Source organism: Megachile rotundata, chromosome 8 (assembly GCF_050947335.1).
Source record: "Megachile rotundata isolate GNS110a chromosome 8, iyMegRotu1, whole genome shotgun sequence".
Lineage (NCBI taxonomy): Eukaryota > Metazoa > Arthropoda > Insecta > Hymenoptera > Megachilidae > Megachile > Megachile rotundata.
In genome coordinates, this window is record NC_134990.1 from 12,142,461 (window position 1) to 12,167,474 (window position 25,014).

Below are 25,014 nucleotides of genomic sequence, written 5' to 3' on the forward strand. Positions count from 1 at the left end.
TAAATTTTCTCTCGTTATATTGCCATGAAGCTCATATTTTCTTCGAATTAATATAGCAAGTAGAACACATAATTATTTTATTTTATGTTAAGATTATTTAAGATTTGGTAAGGTTATAAAACTCGTTTTAAATTTCCCTCTCGTTATATTGCCATGAAGCTCATATTTTCTAAGAATTAATATAGCAAGTAGATCATATAATTATATTATTTTATGTTAAGATTATTTAAGATTTGGTAAGGTTATAAAACTCGTTTTAAATTTCCCTCTCGTTATATTGCCATAATACATTTCCTTAAAATTGATACAGCAAGTCATACAATTTTTTTATTTTATACTGAGATTATTTAAGATTTGTTAAGATTATACAATTCACTTTAAATTTTCCTCTCGTTATATCGCCATGATACATTTCCTTAAAATTAATATAGCAAGTCATATCTTGCGTAATCTTTTGCTCGATAAACTGTTGTTCGAATTCATCGATAATTTTATCTCGTCTCTGATCCGATTTTTCCATTAAACACGATACTTCAAAACAGTATCAAATTTTTGTCCCGTTTAAATGTCACGAGAGTACCAACGAGCCGACTCAAATAAACGAAGATCCAAAATGCGAGAAATTGCAAATTTCTTTGTTCTACGATCGATATTATCCACCTACGTCATTCATCTGTTGCTGCAATCTGTCAGAGAATTTGATAGATTCCTGCTCTTTTTGCCGCTCGTCTATTTACGGTTTATTGCGTGTCTGTGGCAAGGCTGATATGTGTTCTACACTCCTGTTCACGCTGTAAGTGGCACTTAGCTACTCCTTTTATGCAATCGTTTTACGCGTCTGCATTATCTGCTCTTTTTTCCACAGTTCTGGAAAAAAAAAACTTCGTGTCGAACGGAAATCGTAGATTTTTTGATAACGATAATGTGATCGATAAGATTCAAACTTTGCACTTTGGTCGATGACTAAAAAGTTTGTTATAATGTTTGCTCATCTTCTATAATTAGCATTGTTTTTACGTTAAAGCACAACAATTATAATATGTGGAAAGTATTTTTTGCTGGAAATTTGAATATTTTTTTAATATAGGTTTGATGGATCTTTTTCTTGAAAATTTGCATAAAATATTTGCAATATGGTGGAATATAGTGAAAGGTGCAATATAGTAAAAGGTGTGATATACTGAAAACTGCAATATATTAAAAACTGCTATATAGTGAAAGATGAAAAATACTGAAAAATGCAATATACCGAAAGGTGCAATATATTGAAAGGTACTATATACTGAAAAGTGTAATATATTGAATGGTGCAATGTATTGAAATATGGAATATATTAGGAGGTGCAATATATTGAAAGATGCAATATATTGAAAGGTATAATATACTGAAAACTGCAATATACTGAAAGGTACAATATATTAAAAGATGCAATATACTTAAAAATGCAATATACTGAAAGGTATAATATACTGAAAACTGCAATATACTGAAAGGTACAATATATTAAAAGATACAATATACTTAAAAATGCAATATATTGAAAGGTATAATATACTGAAAACTGCAATATACTGAAAGGTACAATATATTAAAAGATACAACATACTTAAAAATGCAATATATTGAAAGGTGTAATATATTGAAAACTGCAATATACTGAAAAATGCAATATACTGAAAGATGAAATATACCGAAAAATGCAATATACCGAAAGATGCAATATATTGAAAGGTGTAATATATAGAAAGATAACGTATAAATCTAACAAATTTCCTATCCTCCATAACTAAAATTAAATGAAAGGTTTTTACATTATAAAATACGTACCATATAATATTGCCATATATTAAATACCACATAATATTGCAATAAAAGACGAAGAAAATTTTTTGCTAAAAAATGTCATTCTCGAATGGAGTTAATAAGGTCATTGTAACGAAGTTCGTTTAGGAGTAGATAAATATTTTTCGAAACGTAAGTATTATTTTCGATAACCTGTTCGATAGCTGTTGACTCAGATGGTCCAAAAATAATATTTTTCCCCGATGAACCTGTTCTCTAACCTTACTCTCAAATCTCCCATAAATATCCCGTTAATAATTAATGATTTCCATAGCAACTTTCAACAACGTGACAATTTCTGGTGAACGCGTTATTGGAATATAGTTATTAAAATTGTTCCGTTTCAGTATAATTGCGCTTATCTAGGCGTTTGAACGAGCCTTGAATATAATCGCTTGAGACGATGGTCGAATATCCTTGCGATTATTTGCATTTCGACGGCCTTGTATGAAGCGCGTTACCGATGATTTGTTGTTCCCATAAACGTGGCTCGATTAAATAGCTCGGCCGGGTTTTCTTGTAACGTATTTCGACCACGTGTACTCGATCATTCACAAAGTCTCGCGAGACATCGTGTTGCACGAACGTTATCAGTCATTTACCACGATAAGTAATTATCATGAAATTTACGAGCGTTCAAAAACTTTTCTCCGCTACCAGTTTTCTTCGGTTACATGATTGAACGTCTTGTTTTACGAGGCTTTTTTCATTCTCGCCTTCGCCGAGGTAATTGAGGACAACAATTATGCTAGACACGCGAAACGGAAGTTTTTACCTCGACATGAATTAATTTCCTTCGATATGATGTCTAATTAACGAAATTGCAAAACTTCTGGTCGGTCGATGCATATTTTTCACTTTTTGTCTTCGGCTAATTCACTCCTCTTTTTAATTCTCTAATTTTGTTATTTTTAGAGACTGTTTTCTGTTTTACTATTTTCAGGGTAATTTTATATTTTACTGTTTTTGGGGCAAAATTTAGAATTTTATTATTTTTGGGGATATTTTCTGTATTTAGGGATAATTTAATATTTTACTAGTTTGAGGGACAATTTTTTATTTTATTACTTTTGGGGATAATTTACTGTTTTTCTACTTATAGGGATAATTTAATATTTTACCAGTTTTAGGGAAAATTTTTATTTTATTATTTTTGGGGAAAATTCAATGTTTCACTATTTTTAAGCAATTTTTTGTTTTACTATTTTTGGGGATAATTTACTGTTCTCCTATTTCTAGGGAAAATTTAATATTTTACTAGTTTTGGGGAAAATTTTTTATTTTTTAATTTTTGGGGATAATTCAATGTTTCACTATTTTCAGGGAATTTTTTGTTTTATTATTTTTTGAAATAATTTACTGTTCTTCTATTTCTAGGGATAATTTCATATTTTACTAGTTTTGGGAAAAATTTGTTATTTTATTATTTTTAGCGATAATTCAATGTTTTACTATTTTTAGGGAATTTTTTGTTTCACTGTTTCTAGGGACAATTTACTATTTTAATATTTTTGGGAACAATTCTCTATTTTTGTATATTTAGGAATAATTTACTATGTTACTTTTTAGGAACAATTTATTATTTTACAATCTATGAGGACTATTTACTAATTTACTATTTGTCAGGGCAATTCAGTAAGTTACTATTTTTATGAACAATTTATTACTACTATTTTTAAAAACAATTTCCTCGATTCTTATTTTTAAGTCCAATTTTCTCTATTATTATTTTCTGGAGTAATTTATTATATCGCTATTTTTAGAATTCGCCACATTCGTACTCTCGTGCAGATCCATATCGATAATTGTTCCCAGCGACACAAAAAGTATATACTAATCGAAAGATCTTTTCCTGCCGAGCGCTAATTATACTTTCAGATACAAAAAGCATTGTGACACTGAAGTATTCTTGAACGATTTGGGCCATCTTATCTCCGTAACCTCGTTTCGACTTATTATCGTCCATAATTGTTTAGTCGGTTTTTCGACGGTTTCAACGATTTTCTAATTACGCGATCGCGTTCCCTAATCGATCGATTAACCGAGGCAAGGACACCGTGTTCGACCCATTGCTCCAGAATCCGATTTTATTCGAGAAATCCGTGCTCGAGGCCTGAAAAAGAAAACGGAACGGCACGCATGAAAGCATTCTGATCTTGTTCACTGGCACAGCTTAAAATAACGACGGTAATGGTGTGCTGCACTTTCGACTTGCAATTATGTTCAATTGAACCGACCTCATTGTTGAAACGTGAATCCAGACCGATAGCTTACCTTCCAGTTCAAGGCTAATTCATAATTCATTGCCGACCCGTGATGCGGTTTCATCTGTTTCGTCGTTTCTGATGCGTCACTGACGCATCCGTCACGAATTTCTTAGTAGTGTCGAGAAATCTGGGCCAATCGTTGTCGATGCAGCGTATTTCGCTTTTAGTATCTTCTTTATTGCCGTTTTGGGATCTTTGCAAATTTTTCATGTAGAAGTCTCTGATTGTTATTTTGAAATTTTTGGATTATCAAGAATTGACAAAATTTGATTATTTGAAATCCTTGGCAATATACTGAAAGATGCAATATACTTAAAAGTGCAATATACTAAAAATGCAATGTACTGAAAGGTGCAATATAGTGCAAAATGTAATACGCTGCAAGTTGCAATATACTGAAAAGTGCAATGTGCTGAAAAATGCAATATACTGAATGTTGCAATATACCGAAAAATGCAATATACTGAAAGATGCAATATATTGCAAGATGTAATGTACTGAAAGAGGCAATATATTGCAAGGTGTAATATACTGAAATAGACAATATATTGCAAGGTGTAATATACTGAAAGATGCAATATATTGCAAGGTGTAATGTACTGAAGGAGGCAATATATTGCAAGGTGTAATATACTGAAAGATGCAATATACTGAAAGGTGTAATATACTAAAACTGCAATATACTGAATGTTGCAATATACTGAATGTTGCAATATACCGAAAAATGCAATATACTGAAAGATGCAATATAGTGAAAAATGCAATATACTGAGAGATGCAATATATTGCAAGGTGTAATATACCGAAAGATGCAATATACTGCAAGGTATAAAATACTAAAACTGCAATATACTGAAAGGCACAGTATACTTAAATATGCAATATATTGAAAGCTGTAATAAAGTGAAAACTGCAATATACTGAAAGATGCAATATATCAAACAATGCAATATACTGAAAGATGCAATATACAGAAAAACAACATATAAAATTCACGAAATTTCCTAATCTTCATAACTAAAATTGAATTAAAGATTTTTACAACATCATGGCTTTCACTATTACAACCAACGCGTTAAATTTGCAATTCTCGAAAGGTCGTTACTGTAACGAGGTACAGACAATACGGAATAATAATAATAATTTGCATACAGACAATTGAACATACTACGTTTCACAAGTCTCCCGTCGGTGTATTTTCTCTCGGTTTTTATTTCATCTGTTCGCAGCCAGCGATATTCGATGCTTTCCGTTACAAGGCTTCATTCAGATTAAAAATATTCGAGTTTCGTGTTACTTTCATAATTATTCTGAACCAAAAACTGCAAAATAATAAATTGCCGAGGTTTTTTGAACCGTTGATTAGAACAATTTGAATTGTTTTATAAAACAGTAAACAATTATGATCTTTCGAATGAAACATATTTTTTGCAATATTGTTTTGGAGAAATGATAATAATTTCGAGGAGAAGTAATTTGGTGAAATATTGGGTGGAATATTTCCGTGAAGAATTAAACGCATTTTATTACTTTCATACAGATAATATTTGTATTTTCATTCAAGCAACTAATCAGTATCGCTGTTTTCGTAGAAGCAAAATCAGTACTATAGCTTTCGAGGAAACCTCAAATTCTGTTGGGGTTTCTGTTCAAATATCAAATTAATCAATTTATTATTAATTGCGTGGAAGCACAATATTGATATCGACGCATTCGTGGAAATATCAAATTTAGTATCAGCACTTCCACAGAAATGTCAACCTCTATACAGTTGCAAAAATACAAATAGTTGCACTTCTGTAGAAACATCAAATCAAATATTAATAATTTCATTGAATGTGAAGTCGAATATACCTAGAAACACCTCTATAGAAACATTAAATTGAATAGCATCTACATAGAAATACGAAGTCAAATAGTAATACCTTCATAGAAACATTAAATCGAGTAGTTGCACCTCCATAGAAATGTATATCGATTCCCTTTGATAATACTGAATCCAACATATCAACGTTCGGATCTCAAGCGATAACATGATTTAGTGTCACATCGCTAATTGCCAACTCTCGCTTAACTTGTAATTTCATTGAAAACTAGGTTCACTCACTTCGCGTTACAGGGACGAATTTCGCACGTTGATTACTATGGATGACACCGGTGACTCATGCTCTGGATTCGACTTGATCACATTGATAACAAATTGAAGTGAACCGTTAATGCTCGCGGGTAATTGACCTGTGAATGGGCACTTCATTTTTTAATCTTTACTTCTCATATTTATTTCATAATTTTAACATCGTGTGTTTGTTTTATGATCTTAACATTATTTATTTAAAGTATTTTAATTTTAACTTTGTATTTTTAGTTCATAATCTTAACGTTGCATATTTATTTTATAATCTTAAAGTCATATATTTGTTTTTTTAATCTTAACATGATTTATTTATTTTATAATTTTATCATTGCATATTTATTTTATAATTTTATCATTGCATATTTATTTTATAATTTCATCACTGCATATTTATTTTATAATTTTAACATTGTATATTTTTTATAATCTCAATCTTGCATATTTATTATATAACCTTGATACTCGTTTCCTTTGTACCATACCACTTCAATTTTATCTAACGATATCTAAAGTACTTACATTTCAAGATATCACATAATACGTATCAAATTATAAAAGTACTTTGTCAATACCAGCCTCGTTATTCAAGAAAAATATGTCGTAATAGTTCTTCCTTTTAATTAATGAACAGTATAATATCGAATAGAGTCGATAATTAAAATTTCAATACATCTTACCCACCTCACCTATATTTCCTTCAACGCGATAATTTTCCTAGCTAATTAACTCTGTTCGACTGCATCAAACCTTTTAAACCTTGTGTTATAAAAACTGCGTAGACAATAGATTGGTATTAAGTTAGACTTGAATAATTTCTTCGAGGTATCATTTTTGGTGAATTCCCCAGAAAAAGCTATGCGATTCACTGGATACTTACAATAGTAACTGCTACAAGTTTGCCCAATTGAGCATAACAAGTTTGTTTCTATAAGAAAAGAAGGGAGAGTTGTTTTACATTGAATGTAATTGCAGGGAAAATTTCTTTGCAGATTTAGGAACAAGTGAAGGTTTAGAATTGTAGAATTTGGGAAGTTAGTATGTTATAAATATCAAGAACTTGGTAATTTGATACGTTGGTAACTTGATACCTTGGTAATTCAATACCTTGATAACTCGATGCGTTGGTAACTCGATACCTTGGTAATTTGATGCCTTGGTAACTCGATACCTTGGTAATTCGATGCCTTCATAACTCTATACGTTGGTAACTCGATACCTTCGTAACTCGATACCTTGGTAATTCGATGCCTTGATAACTCGGTGCGTTGGGAACTCGATACCTTGGTAATTCGATGCCTTGATAACTCGGTGCGTTGGTAACTTGATACCTTGGTAACTCGATACTTTCGTAACTCGATACCTTGATAATTCAATGCCTTGATAACTCGATGCGTTGGTAACACGATACCTTGGTAATTCGATGCGTTGGTAACTCGATACCTTAGTAACTCGATACCTTCGTAACTCGATACCTTGGTAATTCGATACTTTGATAATTCAATGCCTTGATAACTCGGTGCGTTGGTAACTCGATACCTTGGTAACTCGATAGCTTCGTAACTCGACACCTTGGTAATTCGATGCCTTGATAACTCGGTGCGTTGGTAACTCGATACCTTGGTAATTCGATGCCTTGATAACTCGGTGCGTTGGTACCTCGATACCTTGGTAACTCGATACTTTCGTAACTCGATACCTTGATGATTCAATGCCTTGATAACTCGGTGCGTTGGTAACACGATACCTTGGTAATTCGATACGTTGGTAACTCGATACCTTGGTAACTCGATACCTTCGTAACTCGATACCTTGGTAATTCGATACTTTGATAATTCAATGCCTTGATAACTCGGTGCGTTGGTAACTCGATACCTTGGTAACTCGATAGCTTCGTAACTCGACACCTTGGTAATTCGATGCCTTGATAACTCGGTGCGTTGGTAACTCGATACCTTGGTAATTCGATGCCTTGATAACTCGGTGCGTTGGTAACTCGATACCTTGGTGACTCGATACCTTCGTAACTCGATACCTTGATAACTCGGTGCCTTGGTAACACGATACCTTGGTAATTCGATGCCTTGGTAACTCGATACCCTCTTAACTCGATAGCTCAACAGCCCAAAACCTTGATAACCCAAGTTGTTTAAAATTTTTCCTATCCTCTCCAACGAAAGTTTCTTTCCCCTAGGTTTTGATAGTAATCCGTTTGCAACGAAAGTACAGCCATTCGGTGTAACGTCGCTATAAAGGTGGCTTTTACGAGGCCGTCGAAAGCCGACTCGTCGATATCCCATAAATTCGCGCAACTCGATGTCAAGGCAAAGTGGCCGTTGATAACGCTGAGCTGTTCTCGTTATACGTTCATGTATAATAGAACCTCAAGAATTCTTGTTTACTTTGCTCAAACGAATCGTCAAGTTGTTGAAAAGTTTGATAACTACTGTGGGAACGTTGCAATGCCGTAACGATTCCCTGTTTCTTATCTTTCATGGATATTTGAGGCGGATAAACAGAGAAGCTCCTAGAAAATCGATATCGATGCAACTTGGGCGGCTAAATATTACTTTTGATTTGAAATTTTATTTCAGAGTGGAAGGAGTTTATTTTATTTGAGATATGGGGCTACTTTATTGTAGGAGAAGTATGAGGATCTAGGGTATATTTATTGGGTGAATAGGTTGGGTTCGTGAATAGGTTGTTGTTAGGTTATCTTGTTGGTGTTAGGTTGGAAATTAAATCTTGGACGATATATGTTCATCGTGTTCGGTTACACTGATGAGATTTTGTTATATAGTGAACTATTTAGGGATTCTTAGATCCAAGGAAAATTTTGAAGTTATGTCCTCTCATTCCAAAGAAGCTTCTGTTGCTCTCAGGTGTACATTTCAACAGTTCTACTCAAAGTATGAGAAAGCTACAGAAGCGTCCTTGTCACGACTTTATTACGAAATCTTGATTGTCCCACGAGATGAATGAGCATTCGATAATGCTCTTTTTATCTCACCCCGAACGAGTTCATCGAGCCTAGTACACATACAAGGCTTATCAGTTACTTCTAACCAAGGCCGTATCCGTTGCGTTAATTGCCGGTCAGCACGACAGATAAATGATGTTCACGTTATAAGCGAGAATCATGACGGTTCGACTGCCAGGTTCCTCCAATAAATCGCAACTAACCGTAATAAAGACTGCAATGGGAATTCTGCCAGACGGTTTCTGAAAATACCACAATCCTGACACGGAGAACATTTGAAACGAACGTGACACGAATACCGGCAATCGCGGGAAATCGTCGGGTCAAAATTGAAGAACTCCGGTATCAGAACTTATACAAACATCCAATTTTCAATGGTATCATTGTTACGCCTGGTTCACTTCTTTCTTCGCTTGCAGTATCTTCCAGCTTGTTATTTATTTCAAGAATGACACGTGAGCTTCGCGTGGCGCGAGATAAACTGGCTACCAAAAACCCAGATTAGCTAAAACGGGAAATTCTCATATTTTAAGAATGATTTATTTATAGCGATCGGGAACGTCGAGGAAAACAAGGAAAGTAAATTCTTGGAACTCTTCTTGTGGTGCGCGAAACACACATTTTTAAACCCCGAAATAATTAAATTTTTAATGACGGACCTCTAAATCATCCTTTGTCTCTCAACGTCATTTCAAGAAAGTAATTGAAGACGACATTGAAGGAGGGGCTTTGGAGAAAATCAGCTAATCCAGGAAATTTTCCGGACGAGGTTCTTAATCATCTCGCGTGTCTAGTTGCAACATAGGACAAAGTGAATCCGAGGAAAAGATTTGGAGAAAATAACTCCATCAGCAATTAGATTAATACCAAAGCTGAAATTTTCCGTTTCAGTGGACAGAGCTTGTCCTACAATATGACGCACTCGTGACGCACTTCGCAACTTCTTGCTTTTCCACAAAAATTTAAAGAAAATTTCAGCAATTAAATAACCTACTCGAATTTCGTCAGTGACCATCGATTAAAGTTTTGAACACAGAAGCCTTTGAATAGTGCGTGTTTTGTTGGTCCAGCGTTGGCCATTTCGAGGACAAAGAGAGTCGGTGGAAAGGAAAGCGGAGTGTAGCGATAGACAAACGCGATCGGGTTCTTCAATTGACCCGTGAAACCTCGGAATAGTTCAATCTCGTATCGAGCGAACGATAAGCCGGGGTGGAAAGGTCAAATTACTTCGACCAAGAGAATCAATTCGATTGACTGGCCGCGACGAAAGCCGATTCATAAAAAGGGACTTAGTCTCCGGAGGATCTCTGACGTTTCACCAATGATTAAGGAAGGTCGAGCCCTCTGGCAAGAACGAAACAGACGACAGAATTCACGGAAGCCTCCTCTCCTTTTATCTATTCAGCTGCGAATTATGGAGATGACTGAATAATTCAGCGTCTGACACTTTCAAGAGCATTTCTATGTTTTTATTCTGATGGCTGGAGACGGTTACCTTCCAGTTTGTGTAAACCGAGTTGAGACAGTGAGTGATGCCGGTAAAAAGGTTGAGAGATTGATTTTCTGGACGTTTCGAGGTGTAGAGTTTGGAGGACGCTTGATAACATGTTACAGTGACGATTGGGGGATTTAAGAATAAGTAAGGTTTAGAATTTTAGATTTTGGGATGTTGGTATGCTGGAAATTTGAAGAAATTGATAGCTTGATAGCTTGTTAACTTGATACATTTGTAACGTAATATCTTAGTAACTCGATATCTTGGTAGCTTGATAGCTTGGTGACTTGATACATTTGTAACTTAATATCTTAGTAACTCGATATCTTGATAATTCGATACCTTGGTAATTTGATACCTTCGTAACTCGATACCTCGGTAATTTGATACCTTCGTAACTCGATACCTTGGTAATTTGATGCCTTAGTAACTCGATATCCTGGTAATTCGATACCTTGGTAACTCGATACCCTGGTAATTCGATGCCTTGGGAAATCGATACCTTGGTAGTTCGATGCTTTGGTAACTCGATATCCCGGTAATTCGATGCCTTGGTAACTCGACACCTTGGTAATTCGATGCCTTGGTACCTCGATACCTTCGTAACTTGATCATAAGGAAATTTAAGAATGTACAAACTCAGAAGTTTTCTAATTTGGTAATACAGAAACTTCGGAATGTGAACACTTACAAACGTAAAGAATTTAGGATCTGAAAATTTGAAAATGTGGAAATTCAGAAATTTCCTAACCTAACACTATACAAACCTATAAATTCAGAAGTCTAAAAATAGAAATGTTCGAATTCTTACAGTACCACATTTTCCTCAACTACACTACTTTCCTAGAACATCCGTCTCATCACGGCCATATATCAAGACCCCATCATACTTCCAAACCAATTGCCCGCATTACCAATTACAATAAGCGTGCGTCACTCGACCTTGGTACACTTTCAAAAAATATAATTGCCCACCGATTACGCGTGCTAATTATTCTTTGTCTCGTTAATTGCACGCTGATTTCCATACCCGTTACTAGACCCAGTAATCATAAAATACTTATCTTTCATTATCGAAAATAAGACACGTCATTTGTTACAGTGAATTTCCAAGCACGTATAACATGAATAAATAAACATACTAAGTGGCACAATTCTCCGTTGCAGGTGAGTGTTAATGGCAGAGAACGTATCAAATTTTAATGGCGCCTTAAATTTCCTAGCATTTTACCTGTTGCTTCGAGCAACGTTCTACCTGGGCTGAAATGCACTCGCGTTACAGGTTGTAGATCGCGAAATGCGAGTCGTTGAAGCAGAATTTGTCTCGATTTACATGAGCTTTCGAGCACCGAGCATTTCGAGCGATATCGTCTCCTGTGTACACATAAATGAAATTACGGAATCGTGGAATGTGAACTCCGGCTTTTATACCTAAAATCTTATTTCTGCTCCAATACACTTTTCATAGTATTCTTTCTATTGCTTTGACAAATTTTTCATTGTTTAATCACTTGATGACTTGGTTACTTGATATGTTGGTAACTTGATATATTGGTAACTTGATATTTTGGTGACATGATATCCTCGTAACTTGACATGTTGGTAATTTGATAGTTTAATAACATCATAGCTTATTAACATGATACCTTGGTAACTTGATAGCTTGGTAACTTGAGATCTTGGTAACTTGAAGCCTTGGTAAGACGATACCTTCGTAACTCGATATCCTGGTGACTCGATACCTTGGTAATTCGATGCCTTGGTAACTCGATACCTTGGTAACTCGATACCTTCGCAACTCGATACCTTGGTAATTCAATGCCTTGATAACTCAGTGCGTTGGTAACTCGATACCTTGGTAACTCGATACTTTGGTAATTCGACGCCTTGGTAACTCGACAGCTTGGTAACTCGATACTTTGGTAACTCGATGCCTGGGTAATTCGACGCCTTGGTAATTCGATACTTTGGTAACTCGATACTTTGGTAATTTGACGCCTTGGTAATTCGGTAGCTTGGTAACTCGATACCTTGGTAACTCGATACTTTGGTAATTTGACGCCTTGGTAACTCGACACCTTGGTAACTCGATACCTTGGCGAACCAGTATCTTGGTAATTCGATACCTTGGTAAGTAGACAGCTTGGTAACTCGATACCTTGGTAACTCGACACCTTGGTAACTCGACACCTTGGTAACTCGATACTTTGGTAATTCGACACCTTCCTAACTCGACACTTTGGAAACTCGATATCTTGGTAACTCAATACCTTGGTAACTGATACTTCGCTAACTTTAATTATTGTCTCTTCTACCAGTTCTATTGTCTCTTCTCCACTTCTACTCCCCTTCTCAAAGTTTACAAGTATCCCTCTAAACATTCTCTTGTCCATTACCTTTGGGTTACACACCAGGTCAAAAGTTACATTCCTCAACAGAAATACACACAGAACAAAACTATAAGTTTTTACAAGTAACGTGTCATTACAGATTTTAATCAACTATTTCTCCGACTAAATTCCAGTTTCAAACGAAGCACCAGTCTCTGTAACTGCAAAATCACTAATTCTTCCGTTGTGTTCTCCTGCAAAAAGGTATCGTTTAAAATTCCCCGGAACAAAGATTTAATCGCGAGCCGGAAAATGCTGTGAAAGCGAGCCGCTCGAATTTCGAGGCAAAAGGGATGTAGTTGGCAAACGAGAAGCGTTGTACCTTCTGAACGAACATTTGCTCGAAATGGACAGAAAAAAATTTCAAAATGTTCCCTATTTTTAAGTCGCGATTGATGAGACTCGTTCTGTTCTACCTTTTATCGGAGAAATACGTGGAGGCAGATATTGCTGTTAGTTTTGTGAAAATATATTTTTGTGAGGTGGGTTTATTATCGAAGTTTCAAATTTGGCACCAAATAAAACAAACGTCAGACGTAACCTTCATCAAATTTCATACTTAATATTCAATGAGAGTTAATATTCAATCAGATTCGAATCGAAATACCCCGAAAAGCGTCGATCAAAACTATTCACAGACAGATTAATTGAAATTCTGAAGGTGTTAGCGCGAAACTCGGATAACCTATAAATTGAGTAATAATCCGGATGACCCTAATCCGAAAGTTTCCCGGGCAAAATTATACGATTTGGTTGTAAAACAAGGAAATAGGATGAACCTCGTGAGATAAGAGCAAACAAGTTTGGGTCGAAATGGTCATTACGAAGCCCCGTTCTCATTATCATGTCCTCGGACCGTCATTTCTTTCTGTTTCTCCGGTGATAATATTTCGAGACTTCTCACTCCAAGTTGATTAAGGTTATTTCGTGAAATCGACATCACGGCCGCTCGTTCAATCGACCTAATCAACACTCTCCTTCTTACTCCCGTTATTTTCTCCAGATTCTTGGAAGATAATTCAACGTAAATTGCCCTCCGTATTCGCGCTTCGAACTTTGCTACGAATTGCTCGGAAATGCTCGAATTCCGAGATAATCTCGAATATAGATTCCCGGCTAATAAATTCTGGGGTAAACTTTTTTAATTGGTTCTTTGACAAATTATTTTCATTATTTTTGGAGCTCTTTAAAGGAATTATATAATTATTATTAGGACTTGTTAGAATTAATGTCTTGGAGGACTTAGAAAAAATTGCGAAGAGATATACCTCTTTTTATTTTATGGCTAAATTAATATTCTGATATACCACAGGTAAGAAGCCCTGATTCCGAGACATACGACTACAGAATTTTAAAAAATCTTCGATTCCGTAGTGTACGACCGCAGAATTTTGATGAAGCTTTGATTTCAGTTCGCAGAAAATTTTCGTACTAACGAGATATCACGGCACGAGTGATAAGATAATAAGACGGGAAAACATGTTACTTCTAAAAAGATTCACGACACCGGCGGTTTGCTTTGCTCGAAATGATCCGAGTGGCTCTTCTATGGAGAAGCAACCACCCTGAAATGGAGACTTCGTGATTTATTTTATCGTTGAGCTCCGTGAAGTGTCTCATATATCCTCCATCTTCTTTCTTCAGTTTTCGTGTCCTCGACGATACCATTTTTTCGTTCCTATAGCGCTCAAGATTTATCAGACCGGAGAAATGAGGAATATTTTGGAGTGTATGCACTTAGGCGAGGAAGTATTTCCCTGATGAGCAACTTTTAGCTTATTTTTAGGAGGTGGAAAATTATAATTTGGAGAAGGGACAATTTGGGGAAGGGACAATTTGGAGGAGGGATAATTTGAGGAAGGGACAATTCGAGGAAGGGACAATTCGGGAAAGGGACAATTCGAGGAAGGGACAATTCGAGAGAGGGACAATTTGGGGAAGGGACAATTGGAGGAAGGGACAATTCGAGAGAGGGACAATTTGGGGAAGGGACAATTCGAGGAAATGAAAATTCGAGAGAGGGACAATTTAGGGAAGGGACAATTCGAGGAAGGGACAATTAGGGGAAGGAACAATTCGAGGAAGGGACAATATGAGGAAGGAATAATTCGGGGGAGGGACAATTCGAGGAAAGGACAATTTAGGGAAGGGGCAATTCGAGGAAGTGACAATTCGGGGAAGGGACAATTCGAGAGAGGAACAATTCGAGGAAGGGACAATTCGAGGAAAGGACAATTCTAGGAAGGGACAATTTGAGGAAGGGACAATTCGAAAGAGGAACAATTTGGAAAAGGGACAATTCGAGGAAGTGACAACTCGGGGAAGGGACAATTCGGAGAAGAGACAATTCGAGGAAAGAACAATTCGAAGAAGGGACATTTCATATATAAAACACATAAAAATTTAAAACCCTGAAAATTTAAAAATCTGAAAACTAGCAAAATCTGAAAATTTACAAATCCTTCCATCACCCCAAAATTACCACCGCAAAAGACCTACTTTCTCCCCATAGAAAGTGAAATTCACCTGTCCCTCATCACACACACATAAACATTGCCCCGTATCCCGTATTTTCGTTTCATTTCTCTGACTGGAGAAAAGCTGATTTCCCCTGACGTTATCGTTTTCCGTCGAAGAAAAAGATCTCTTCTCTCGTCTTTGGAAATTCTTTTGTCTCTCCTATCTTTTATACGCTCTTTCTCAAATTATGACAAAAAAGCACAATGGCGGCGCAACCTTGCCGAACTATTCCAGATTTTACACCGGTCAGCAGTATAAAAAAAGAAAGTAGGAAAAGGATTAGAAACCTGTCGCCCTTCGTCACCCCCTTATGATTTTACCATTCTATCGGATATATTTTATCTCCCCTCAGGGGTGTATCGAGTGTCCCTCTTTTGATTGATGAAATTCTATTGTGTATGCTTTCAAAACTTGTAATGGATGACCTACATTTTTTACCCCTCAAAATATGTGTACACATTGTAGTCGCATTCCATAAATTCAAAAAAAAATTCAAATGCTCGAACCTTTAAATAGATTTTAGATTGTGGTTTCTGAAGTTGACGATTGATGTTTCATTTCCTCGTGGTTAACATATTTTTACAACTTACCGTGATTTCGGGCTGCTTTTCGCGAACGAAAATAGAGACGAGGGTTCTTAATTAAGGATTCAACGAAGTTTCTGGTAATTAGCCAAGGAAGCAAGATAGAGTGATCACTCGGCAGTCTCCTTTGCGTAAAGGAATTTCTGCTTCTGTTTACTATTCTAACTGTAATATCTATCTAGACCCATGATATTTATTTAGTGTTTCTGTAATTACAGCATGATGATGCAAAATTTCTTTCAATATTACTGTGGCGATTTTCTGTAGGTAGAGTTCTCGTATTGTCCTCGAATTCACGTCTCCGAATTGTCACGTTCTCTAATTGTCACATCCCCGAATTGTCCCTTTCTCAAATTGTCCCTTCCTCGAATTGTCGCTTCCCCGAATTGTCCCTTCCTTAAATTGTCCCTGCCCCTAATTGTCCCTTCCTCGAATTGTCCCTGCCCCGAATTGTCCCTGCCCCAAATTGTCCCTTCCCCAATTCTCACACCCCCAAATCCTCACATATCCAAATTCCCACACCCCCAAATCCTCATATATCCAAATTCCCACACTCCCAACTTTTCACATACCCAAATCCCCACATTCCCAAACCCCCAAATCCCCAAATCCCCAAATCCCCAAATCCCCAAATCCCCACATTCCCAAATCCCCAAATCCCCAAATCCCCAAATCCCCAAATCCCCAAATCCCCAAATCCCCAAATCCCCAAATCCCCAAATCCCCAAATCCCCAAATCCCCAAATCCCCAAATCCCCAAATCCCCAAATCCCCAAATCCCCAAATCCCCAAATCCCCAAATCCCCAAATCCCCAAATCCCCAAATCCCCAAATCCCCAAATCCCCAAATCCCCAAATCCCCAAATCCCCAAATCCCCAAATCCCCAAATCCCCAAATCCCCAAATCCCCAAATCCCCAAATCCCCAAATCCCCAAATCCCCAAATCCCCAAATCCCCAAATCCCCAAATCCCCAAATCCCCAAATCCCCAAATCCCCAAATCCCCAAATCCCCAAATCCCCAAATCCCCAATTCCCCAATCCCCAAATCCCCAAATCCCCAAATCCTCAAATCCCCAATTTCTCAAGTTTCCAATTCCACAAGTCCCCAATTCCACAAGTCCTCCATTCCACAAATCCCCAATTCCATAAGTCCCCAATTCTACAAGTCCCCAATTCCACAAATCCCCAATTCCATAAGTCCCCAATTCCACAAGTCCCCAATTCCACACATTCCCAATTCCACAAGTCCCCAATTCCACAAGTCCCCAATTCCACAAGTCCCCAATTCCACAAGTCCCCAATTCCACATGTCCACAATTCCACACATTCCCAATTCCATAAGTCCCCAATTCCACAAGTCCCCAATTCCACAAGTCCCCAAATCCCCAAATCCCCACATTCCCCAATCCCCAAATCCCCAAATCCCCAAATCCAAGTTCCAAATTCCAAAGTCCCCAAATCAGGTTCAAAGACAACTTCTGTAGATTTTTATGAATTGTTCCATACACAGATCAATCACTGATATTCGATTTCGCGCGGTTTAACATTCGGTAAACGAATAAAGGGAGATAAAATGTAATTCATGAATCTAATTTGTTTCCAGCGGGACCGAGGTTTCGCTCTTTAAACAACACGCGATAAGACAGCATATATTCGAAAATCAATAGATAAAACGTACTGTATCGAGCGAAGAAAGTAAGAATATCTGTGCATCGTAATTATGCAACGATAACATCGTTCACAGATATCGGTTTATTTGCTCGTTTCCTCAACAAATGCGAGTTTATTTCACCGGGAAAGTTTACATACGCGAAACTCGGTGGCTTGTCACTCATTGTCGACGTCACCTGTGCAAACTTTAGTTAAATAATCATTTTGATCGTCGTATCGTGTTAATTTTGCGACTTCTGTCACGTTTATTGTAAGAATCCAAGTGTTTATATTGGTAATTTGATACATTGGTAAGTTGATAGCTTGGTAATTTGATACCTTTGTAATTTGATAGCTTGGTAATTCGATACCTTGATCACTCGGTGCGTTGGTAACTTGATACCTTGGTAACTCGATACCTTTGTAACTCGATACATTGGTAATTCGGTGCCTTGATAACTCGGTGCGTTGGTAACTCGATACCTTGGTAATTCGATGCTTTGATAACTCGGTGCGTTGGTAACTCGATACCTTGGTAATTCGATGCGTTGGGAACTCGATATCTTGGTAACTCGATACCATGGTAACTCAATACCTTCGTAATTCGGTGCCTTGATAACTCGGTGCGATGGTAACTCGATACCTTGGTAATTCGATGCCTTGATAACTCGATGCGTCTGTAACTCGATACCTTGGTAATTCGATGCCTTGATAACTCGGTGCGTTGGTAACTCGATACCTTGGTAATTCCATGCCTTGATAACTCGGTGCGTTGGTAACTCGATACCTTGGTAATTCCATGCCTTGATAACTCGGTGCGTTGGTAACTCGATACCTTGGTAATTCGATGCGTTGGGAACTCGATATCTTGGTAACTCGATACCATGGTAACTCAATACCTTCGTAATTCCATGCCTTGATAACTCGGTGCGTTGGTAACTCGATACCTTGGTAATTCGATGCCTTGATAACTCGATGCCTTGATAACTCGGTGCGTTGGTAACTCGATACCTTGGTAATTCCATGCCTTGATAACTCGGTGCGTTGGTAACTCGATACCTTGGTAATTCCATGCCTTGATAACTCGGTGCGTTGGTAACTCGATACCTTGGTAATTCGATGCCTTGATAACTCGATGCGTTGGTAACTCGATACCTTGGTAATTCCATGCCTTGATAACTCGGTGCGTTGGTAACTCGATACCTTGGTAACTCGATACCTTCGTAATTCGATACCTTGGTAATCCGATGCCCTGGTAACTCGGTGATAATCTTCAATTATTATTGAAGGGAAATTTGATAGTAACTGTTACATAATTGTTAGAATTTAATCATCTAATTTAACCATGCTATCTGAGATTTATTATTAAAAATGGGTACCTTCATTCAATTATATAGTTTTATATAATTAACGTAAATAATTGACAGTAGTACATGTTAAATGGATTTCACAGCCTCATGTAACTTTCAGCAAGGTGTGTTTGTAATCGTCGAAAACAGCGAAAAGAGCGGAGCGGTTAAAACCATCGGCAGCTGTTTATTTTCCGAGCAACCAACTTTGGCACCGTTTTCGAATTAGCTTTTCATCGTAATTCGCTTTCGTTCGCTGCGCGATAGACGCCTCTGTGGCTACGTTTTTTTTTAATCCTCTGGAAACAACGTGCCAAATCTGCAAAACAAATAAATCTTGGCTTTGTTTTGCATCTCGATCGTCTTTTTTTCTTGCGGAGGACTCCTCTGCCAGTAGAAACGGACGGGTATGATCAGACAACCGTAACTGTCCTGATAATAATGCAGTATTCTCTCTTTCAGAAACGTTGCGAGATTACGTGTCTGTCATTAATCTTGTTGGGCTTGATGCGTATTATCAACCTTTTGTTCGTTACGATACAAATTTTAGTTACGTAAATAATGGATGGTGGAGACAAAATTATTCTGTGGTGGAATTAAGACGTTTTTGAGGAAAATATGTCTTTTATGAATGTCTAATATGAATTTCAGTTTCTTTGATAATATTATGTGAGTTGGCGCGTGAGCTATGACGCACTTGTGACGCACTCTTGATGCAGTCGCGACGCACTCATGACGCACTCTTGAGGCACTCTTGGCGTACTCGCGACGCACTGTTGACACGTTAGTGACGCACTCTTGACGCACTCGTGGCGCATTCTTGACGCACTCGTGACGCACTCAATGCAATCATGACGCAAATTTTTCCTAAAACAAAGAATACTAACATAGCTAAATATATTGTGATTTAATTTCTGAGTAATTAAAAGGCGATTAACGCTACCAAGGTCCACTACGCATTGACCGATCTCCCGCTGCGATCGAAATCGGATTAACGCGAATAATCGGCTCAGAGTGAGGAGTGCGGTTAAATAACAACGCTATAGGATTATCAGTTTGTTATATTATCTGCGACGATAACTCGCTGTTATAGTTTCGATATTGATCTTAATAAACTGATGCTTTCATTGCTAATAAACATCATCCGGAGCAAAATACGGTGGAACGTGTTGAACGATGTCGCGAATCTGCAGATAGGACACGAGCCGAAAAATTTATACGACGATTTGTTTTTACGTTTTCAGCGAGATCTACTGCACCGGAGAATTATTGAAAACGATTCAGCTGGCCACAATCTTTCCTGACAGCAAAACGTTCGTCGATCTTCATCAGTTGCACGATCCTGAGGTCACGTTGGCCAAGTGAGTATCTTCATTTTTTATTGCTTTTTTTGGATATTGTATTTGTTAGTTTATGATAAAAATTTCAAATGAAAGGACTTTTAATGGAGAAAATTATTAGGCACACACTTAATAGGCGGGCACTTAACAGGCGGACACTTAGCAGGCACACACTTAGCAGGCATACACTTAACAGACACACACTTAACTGGCACACATTTAATAGTGTGATGTTGCTTAATAATTTGATTACTTTATAATCTGATGTTGCATAGAATTCTCATGAAACCTTATTTCTTAATTTTGTGGCAAATGATACACATTGGTGATGCACATAGATTGATTTAATTATCGTAATGTTATAACGTTACGACAATATCCACATGTTCAAAATAGTTCACATATGACGATCACTGGTGAATGTGTTGGAATTGAAATTAAAGTTGAAATTTAATCATGGTGAAAATATGAGCCAGTCGCACTTCGACAGTTACGTGCGTCACGTGTGGAATATTACATATGAGGGTTGACTCTTCACATTTGTACTTTTGCTATTGGCAGACAGCAGCTTGAAACTTTTTAGTTAAAAAGTTCAACAAAATCATTTAAAGTTGTAATATTAATTATTAGTGTTGTGAATGTGTCTTTAATGGCTGCCCACGTAACATGTGTGATGGCAGAGCTAATGGCTGTTCACATGTAATGGCCGCTCACATGTGATGGCGGCTCACATGTGTGTGATGTTACCATAGGTTAGGTACCCTTTGATGACTGCTTCAATAATTATTTTAACAAACGTAAAATATTAAATTTGTCATATTAATTATTTTTATACTGTCATACTAATTATTTGTCATATTGTTGTTATTCTATGTACATGTTCACATATGTTGAATTATTTCGTGAATTCAAATAAAGTTTTTTTAAATTAATTTTTCAATTCATTGTTAAATTCTTCAATTCATCTGTAAAGGCTACATAGACGTGCGGCCATTAAAGTATTAGTCCACACATCATATATTTCTGTCCTACATTTCTGTGACACCGTATTAAAAATGAAACTACAGAACCTTGACAAAGGTACAACATTAAAGAATTTCCATATTTCTTAAACTTGTAATTTGTATCTTTCTGAAGGGGTAGCATGTCAACACGAGAACAGCTATAATTTATGAGATACTGAGAAAAGGAATCACGGTAAACGAGCGTGTTTTCGAAACAATCTATTTGATCGTTGGATAGCTGCCCGCGTTAAATCACCTAGACCTTTACGATTTTTATAGTGTTTCGCTTTACGACGATGGGTTACTTTCAATTTCGTACGACTTCCATAACCCGACTCCCATGACACCACCATTATTCTTGATCTTTACTCTTAACCTTTTATGCTACGTCATAGCCGCAATTAAACAATTAACAAAGTTAGGAAAATTAAAAGTCGAAACCTTTTAATACAATTCTGCTAACAATGTTGAAGGTGCACAATATTAAATTTTATTTAAAAAATCTATCTCTAAATTTAGAACATTAAAATCAATATTAATTAGTATGTTGCTCTATTGGGTATAAAATTATCAAATTATTAACACGTTAATTTTTATTCTGTTCATCGATGACTAATGTTAAGATTAGGGAAAACAACAAATAACAAATTTTACATATAGCAAAAATAACAAATACAAAATTTTGCATATAGCAAAAGCAACAAATTAGAAATTTCACATGCAACAAAAACAGCAAATAAAAAATTTCACATGCAACAAAAACAACAAATAAAAAATTTCACATACACCAAAAACAACAAATAAAAAATTTACAACTAGCTAACAATTTAATTAAACGAAAATTCTGCATATATAATCATCATTGCACTACAATAACACACAGCGTTTTCACAACGCAAAAAAAGGAAATAGTTGGTTTCATCAACTTTCGTCCAGTCTCGAATTGCGAGCGCGTAAAAACCAGTCGATTCAGAGTTTTTGATTTACGTCCGTCGGCGATTATTGAGTTGTACAGAATCCTGTTTCCCGGTGAAACCGGTTCGGAGATAGCAGGTCAAACAGTTCGGTTGTTTGACAACGCTATGATCAATTAACTAGCCAATCACGTCTGTTTCTGTCTGAGCAGCTTCGACCGGTTGATGAACGCAACGAATAATAAACCAAGTCGATCGCAGCTGACTCAATACGTTAATGAGAATTTCGCATCGTCGAACGAGCTGGTGAATTGGACACTGCCAGATTGGACGGACAATCCCTCGATCTTGAAACGCATCCAGGAACCGAAATATCGAGAGTGGGCGAGACACCTGAATGAAATTTGGAAAGATCTTGCGAGGAAAATGACCTCTGATGTGAAGGATCATCCGGATAGACACAGTCTGATTTACGTGAAAAATGGATTCATTATCCCTGGAGGTCGATTTAAAGGTAACGATTTAAATGTGGTCCATAGTTATAAATAACAGGAATCATTAAAATATTTGCATAACAAATTAAGTTTGCCACGTGTTGGACTTGCGATTGAATTTACAACGCGTTAAATTTATTACGCGTTAAATTTGTCACGCACTCGATTTATCACGCGTTAAATTTGTCGAGCGTTGGATTTATCACACATTAAATTTACTACGCATTAAATTTGCCGTGTATTGGATTTGACATGTGCTAGATTTATTGCGTTAAATTTGCTGTACGTTAAATTTGCCGTGCGTTAAACTTGCCGTGCGTTAGATTTGCTGCGCGTTAAACTTGCCGTGCGTTAGATTTGCTGCGCGTTAAACTTACCGTGCGTTAGATTTGCTGCGCGTTAAATTTGCATCGCGTCAAATTTGTCCCGCGTTAAATTTGCTGCGCCTCAAACTTGCAGCGCGTTAGATTGGCTGCGCGTCAAATTTGCAGCGCGTTAGATTTACTGCGCGTCAAATTTGCAGTGCGTTGGATTGGCTGCGCGTCAAATTTGCAGCGCGCTAAATTTGCGTCGCATCAAATTTGTCACGCGTTAAATTTGCAATGCGTCAAATTTGTCAAGCGTTAGATTTGCAACGCGTTAGACTTGCTGCGCGTTAAATTTGCTGCGCGTCAAATTTGCAGCGCGTTAGATTTGCTGCGCGTCAAACTTGCGGCGCGTTGAATTTGCATCGCATCAAATTTGTCCCGCGTTAAATTTGCTGCGCGTTAAACTTGCAGCGCGTTAGATTTACTGCACGTCAAATTTGCAGTGCGTCAGATATACTGCGCGGCATATTTACAGCGCGTTAGATTTGCTGCGCGTCAAACTTGCAGCGCGTTAAATTTGCATCGCGTTAAATTTGCAACGCGTCATATTTGTCAAGCGTTAAGTTTGCAACGCGTTAGATTTGCTGCGCGTTAAATTTGCTGCGCGTGAAACTTGCAGCGCGTTAAATTCACCACACACTACATTTGCAACGCGTTAGAATTTCCTCGTGTTAAATTTCCACGCGTTAGAATTCTCACTCAATAAATTTGCGACGTGTTAAATTATCGTAGGTTGAATTCTCCACGCGTTAAATTCTCGTCGCATTAGAACTCCACGTTAATTCGCCAAGAGTTAAATTGCAGCGCGCCAGACACGCGTTACATTCTCACACGTGATAATGGGTTGCATAACAACGTATTGTATCATCACGCGTTGTGATGTCAGGCCTGACGTCACACGTGGTAACATCACGCTGTGTATTTCCACGCTTGATAACGTCACACGTGGTAACGTCACGCTCTATAACTTCACGTTACGTATTGTCACGCGTGTATAGTAAACGATCGATGCGCTAAACTCGACACTATCAAAAGTCGGTATAAAGATTAACCTAAAACCTTGTTTATTGTAAAATAGATGCATTTCTATTAGAATCTCATGAAATTTTGATTTTCCGTCAACAGAGTTTTACTACTGGGACAGCTATTGGGTGATTGAAGGACTGTTGTTATCCGACATGTATCAAACTGCCAGAGGAATGATAGACAATTTCGTGGACATGGTGGAGAAATATGGGTTCATACCCAACGGGGGTAGAATTTATTACCTGATGAGGAGCCAACCACCCCTATTACATCACATGGTACGTCATATTTTTTCATATTGACACCCAATTCATTTCCTGTTCATCCATCTATGCGTCATCATTTAGAAAGCCATTAACTGCTATAAATCCAAATTAATTACAAACCGAATTACCAGTGCTTTTTCCGACCACGAACAATAATTTCCAGATCACCGAGAAGTAAATTAGTTGCGAACGCATTCGATAGAGAAACGTGTGCACCAATCGTGCATAATTACAGTGGAAACCCGTGAACGAAATGGGACTTGAGATTCGACTTAATTAAAGTCGCATCGATTAACGTTAATTGCAGTTTCATTTATTGCACGCATTCGATATGTATTCCGTCGATTTCGCCCTTGTTCGGTCGTCTACGAATGTCCGACGAAATTTCAACC

General features: G+C 37.2%; 1 protein-coding gene across 2 annotated transcripts in view; it reads left to right on the forward strand.

Moving 5' to 3' along the window:
- Window positions 1–25,014, forward strand: part of LOC100878150 (trehalase) — a 48,289-nt gene that overhangs the window by 3,943 nt on the left and 19,332 nt on the right. For both annotated transcript variants that reach the window (XM_076535187.1, XM_012290375.2), the window contains exons 2-4: window positions 20,455–20,571; window positions 22,681–22,982; window positions 24,456–24,634. In XM_076535187.1, coding sequence (XP_076391302.1) covers window positions 20,455–20,571; window positions 22,681–22,982; window positions 24,456–24,634 — 598 coding nt within the window. The remainder of the gene's footprint in view (window positions 1–20,454; window positions 20,572–22,680; window positions 22,983–24,455; window positions 24,635–25,014) is intronic.